The 4,055-nt window shown below is 39.2% G+C and overlaps 1 protein-coding gene across 1 annotated transcript; it reads left to right on the top strand.

Annotated features, from left to right (window-relative positions):
• Positions 1 to 563: 563 nt before the first annotated feature.
• On the top strand, positions 564 to 1,502 carry LOC101563934 (olfactory receptor 4C15-like). The gene has a single exon (XM_004648729.2). It carries the CDS (start codon positions 567 to 569, stop codon positions 1,500 to 1,502), a length of 936 nt encoding a protein of 311 aa, XP_004648786.1. The 5' UTR covers positions 564 to 566.
• The last annotated feature ends 2,553 nt before the right edge of the window (positions 1,503 to 4,055 follow it).

Consider the following 4,055-nt stretch of genomic DNA (forward strand, 5'->3'; position numbering starts at 1 on the left):
CTCTTTTGAATGCTTTAAAGAAATTTGATAAAAGGAGCCATAGTTTTCTGATGCTTCCTAAACTTACTCTTAATTTTTCTTCCATTGGTAGATAAGAAAGTACCCTTATAAGGATGTCAGATTAGCGGCCCCTGCCCAAGTCTAAGGTGACTGTAGTCATAATTAATAGTAACAGTCTTCCCTTTCTCATAATGTCAGTGTAGCTTCAGGGTGCCTTTCATTAATCAACATCAGGAGACGAATGGACAATGACCAGAGGTCACAGATAAAAATGAAACAAGCCTAGTGGACTTCAGGACACATGCACTGTTGTCTTCCACCTACAGTGAAAAACTGGTCCTTTTGATATTCAGTAATGTATCTCTATCCAAATCCTGCCTCATCCCGAGTAATTACTTTCAATAGATTTCTAATCCAGTGTTTTCAACACACGCAGGATGGGTTTCCACAATGATGAATCAACTTACTGATGTCTGTGCAATTGTAAAGTCGTTTGAACTAATTTTTGTCATACTTTCAGATTTACATGATCATTGATTTATGTTTTCACCTTTCCTTTGGAAACCATGCAAAACCACAGCTTTGTGAATGAATTTGTCCTTCTGGGACTTTCACAGAATCCAAAAGTTCAAAAAATGATATTTATTGTATTTTTGTTTGTCTACACTGCAACCATCTGCGGCAACATGCTAATAGTGGTGACCATCATCTGCAGCCCGGCTCTACTAAACTCCCCCATGTACTTCTTCTTGGCATCCTTGTCCTTCTTGGATGCTTCCTTTTCTTCTGTCATCACACCAAAGATGATTGCTGACTCCCTCTGTGAGAGGAAAACCATCTCCTTTGATTTCTGCATGGTGCAGCTCTTTGCTGAACACTTCCTTGCTGGTGCTGAAGTGATTGTCCTCGCAGCCATGGCCTATGACCGCTATGTGGCCATCTGCAAGCCCTTGCACTATGCTTCCGTCATGAACAGGAAGCTCTGTCATTTTCTGGTTGGCATAGCCTGGACAGGAGGGTTCCTGCACTCCATCATCCAAATTCTCTTCACTTTTCAGCTTCCATTCTGTGGTCCCAATGTCATTGACCATTTCATGTGTGACCTGTACCCATTACTGAAGCTTGCCTGCACTAACACGCACATTTTCGGCCTTCTGGTGATTGCCAACAGCGGGTTTATCTGTATTATAATATTCTCCTTGTTGCTTGTCTCCTATGGTGTCATCTTGTTCTCTCTGAGGAAGCACAGCTCTGAAGGGCGTAGAAAGGCTCTGTCCACTTGTGGATCCCACATCGCTGTTGTGGTTTTGTTCTTCCTACCTTGCATCTTTATATATGCAAGACCTCCATCTGCCTTCTCCTTTGACAAAATGGTGGCCATATTTTACACCATGCTAACTCCTTTGCTCAACCCTTTGATTTATACTTTTAGGAATAAGGACATGAAAAATGCTATAGGGAAATACTGGAAGAGATTGGTGGCAGTTTCCAATAAAAATTAAAAACAAATCATTTTTCAAATAATAAAATCATTTGGAACGCAGTCAAAAGATTTTTAGGTGAAAACTTAATGGTATTTTCTCTGTATGAACTGTTTTGCTGTATATCTATAGAAATAGTGTTGGCCCAGGGAGATTTCTCAGTGGACTAAGTGCTTCGCTGGCAAGTGCAACAGCCTGAGTTCAATCCCCGGTTTTGGGGAAAAAAAAAAAAAGTCTTCATGTAGTTGTAAAAACGTATGTTTACTTTCCCATTAGGTGTTACTTCTGAGCTGGTAACTGAATATTCTTATATTTAAATTAAAGATAGATGAGTTTTATACTTACACAGAAACTTATAATCCAGAAATAAACTGCAATGTAAATTCCTTAAGAGATTACCTACATTTGTGTGTAATGTCCCCCAAAGCCTAATGCATTCATGGGATGTCTTCTGGAGGTTGTGGTTAATTCATGATACAATTCTGCGATTATGGCTGTGAGTGCTACATCTTCCCTGAAGCAGACAGTTCATATGCCAAGTGCAGAATGGAGACGCTTGCCTTTCTCTGCAGCAGCAGCTGCTGCTTCTTCTTCTCATGCCTTTTAGAAGCTTGTGTTCCAGTCCTTGTACTTTCACAGCTATATTCCTTGTGTATGTATTTCTCCTTGACATTTTCCTTCTTTATGTTTGTACTTGCCAATTTTTCTAATCGTTTAAGATTTATTGATGGGTATAAATTTTCTCCTGATATAACAAGTTGGTTAGTTCTCTTCAATTAAGATTTGGTTCAAAATGGAAGAACGAAGAGAGAACTATTTCCATTTTAATTGAAAATAACATTATAGTGCATGACAATATCAAAGCACTGATTTGAGGTACCCAAGCCCACTCGTCGCTCTTTCTGGACCTGTTTTTCCCCAGCCTATTGCATCATCAGGTGCACTCCTTTTATGTCTTACTTTGGTTGAGATGCTTCTTCCCCAAACTCTATTGCTGACACTCATATTTGGCAACTAATTTCTGGCATTGCTGAACCTCTTTTTAAATTTTTTTCTCTGAATCTTTGTGATATATTTTTAGGTTCAACAGTGGATAACCAAGACATTTGCATTCCCTAAGAAGAATGAATATCAATATCTGCTGCTTTAGCCCTATGACTTTGTTTGGTGTTGTTAACACACAAAATGAGGCTATGTCCTCTTATGAACATGGAGGAGGGGAGTGAGATGCTGTTCACATAGACACAATATACAGCACCGGTCATAATGCAGACACTCAGAGTATTGATCTAACACATCTGTCCATGCATATAAATTTTAACTTTACTTTAATTTATTTTTACATATTTTATTTTAGTGTCTTGAGACTGTTTCTTCCTATGATTCCCAGGCTGGCATTGAACTCACCTGTAGCCAAGGCTGACATTAAACTCATGGCAATCTTCCACTCTCAGCCTTTCAAGGATTGAAATGACAGACATTCTTTACGATACCCAGATCAAATTTTATTTTTAAAATATCACACAATACCCAAATCTTGTACTTGATGAATCAGAAAGCTTTTATGAAATTGTGAGATGGTAAAAGCAAACATGTTATGGATGAAACAAATTATGAAAACAGCCATGGATATAGCTAGGCCTAGTATGTAGATAGATATTAGTAGATGGATAGTAAATTCATATAAAGAAAAAGACTTAATATCATAATCAATCCAAAGGGAAAAGTGAGATTTCCTACTTAAAATACTAAAAAAAATCATAAGAAGGAAGAAACACTTTGGATGGGTACCAGGCACACACCTAGTGTAAGACAAATTTTCACTGCATCAAGCCTGTCTTCCAGGTGCATTTGGCATTGGCAAGCACACTCAAGGCCAGGGCTATTTGTTCCCAAAGCCATGGTCCTGCTTGTTTAATGGTCCTGCATGCTCAATGGAATAAATGTCAAATACTTCCCTTCCCAAAGAGAAGAGCCTTCACTAGTTATCAAGATAAGCATTGTGGCATACTTGATTTGTATGATTTGTACTGTTCATCAAATATACAGGAATATTGGGTCTAGGTGACAAGGGTCAGCCACGACAGGTGGGTAGTGAATGCTCACTTTTGAGAGCCAAGATGAAAACTCATGCTCGCAAAGAGCAGGGCAGCATGCCAGGTGGGCAAGAATCCAAGGCAGGGAAGGCAGAGAGCAGCAGCCACAAGCCCCCATTTCCTCAATTTTGTATTCCATTCAGGTGAAAATCCTGTGGGTTCGTGCCACTCGCACCTGGATTGGGTCTTCTGTTTTCTGTAATCCCATTCAGCCACACTCAGATCTGTGCTGATCCAGTCTATAGACTGACACAGTTGTGGCACACCTATGATGCTGAATTACATACCTGTAATACAGGCACTCCTAAAAGCCCTGGCAGGGAGTGAAGGAAGCTTTGGAAGACATGTTTGATATAAATTATAACTGTGTTCAAGTCTTGACTCCCAGAATCTGTGAATATAGTTTTATTTGGAAACAAAGAATTTGTTGATGTTCAATTGGAAATGAGTCTATTAAGTTAACACCTAATTTAACATA

This window comes from Octodon degus, unplaced genomic scaffold (assembly GCF_000260255.1).
Source record: "Octodon degus isolate 3935 unplaced genomic scaffold, OctDeg1.0 scaffold00832, whole genome shotgun sequence".
Classification (NCBI taxonomy): Eukaryota; Metazoa; Chordata; class Mammalia; order Rodentia; family Octodontidae; genus Octodon; species Octodon degus.

What these genes read in the sequence shown, in the direction of transcription:
- LOC101563934 (XM_004648729.2), top strand. Translation starts at nt 567, where the DNA reads ATGCAAAACCACAGCTTTGTGAATGAATTTGTCCTTCTGGGACTTTCA.